We start from the raw sequence: 452 nt of genomic DNA on the forward strand, positions 1-452 counted from the left end.
GAGCAGGTGCCCGCTGAAGAACATGTAAATCCAGGGGTTGCAGCAGCTGCTGAGGCTGGCCAGCAGCATGGTGATGGTGAAAGCCACGTTGGACGACTCTGGGAAGGCAAAGGAGAGAGCTGAAATGTGCACCAGTCTGGGCAGGGACCCAGCGCGCAGTGGGAAGGACCTTGGAGGCTCTTTCTGGCTTATTCCTGTCCCATCTGACCAGTATTTCTTTGGGCAGGAGAGTTTGCAGCACGGCGGGGTGAGCCGTGGCAGGGGGGGGATGTGCTGGAATGGGGGCCCCTGCACCAGTCTGGGCAGGGACCCAGCGCGCAGTGGGAAGGACCTTGGAGGCTCTTTCTGGCTTATTCCTGTCCCATCTGACCAGTATTTCTTTGGGCAGGAGAGTTTGCAGCACGGCGGGGTGAGCCGTGGCAGGGGGGGGATGTGCTGGAATGGGGGCCCCT

At 61.1% G+C, this 452-nt stretch overlaps 1 protein-coding gene across 1 annotated transcript in view; it reads right to left on the minus strand.

The window, feature by feature from the left end:
- Window positions 1-452, minus strand: part of AVPR1B (arginine vasopressin receptor 1B) — a 2,235-nt gene that overhangs the window by 350 nt on the left and 1,433 nt on the right. The window contains exon 2 of the mRNA XM_010132826.1: window positions 9-98. Within this exon, the coding sequence (XP_010131128.1) occupies window positions 9-98 (90 nt within the window). The remainder of the gene's footprint in view (window positions 1-8; window positions 99-452) is intronic.

Source organism: Buceros rhinoceros, unplaced genomic scaffold (genome assembly GCF_000710305.1).
Source record: "Buceros rhinoceros silvestris isolate BGI_N320 unplaced genomic scaffold, ASM71030v1 scaffold11860, whole genome shotgun sequence".
In the NCBI taxonomy this organism is placed as follows: domain Eukaryota; kingdom Metazoa; phylum Chordata; class Aves; order Bucerotiformes; family Bucerotidae; genus Buceros; species Buceros rhinoceros.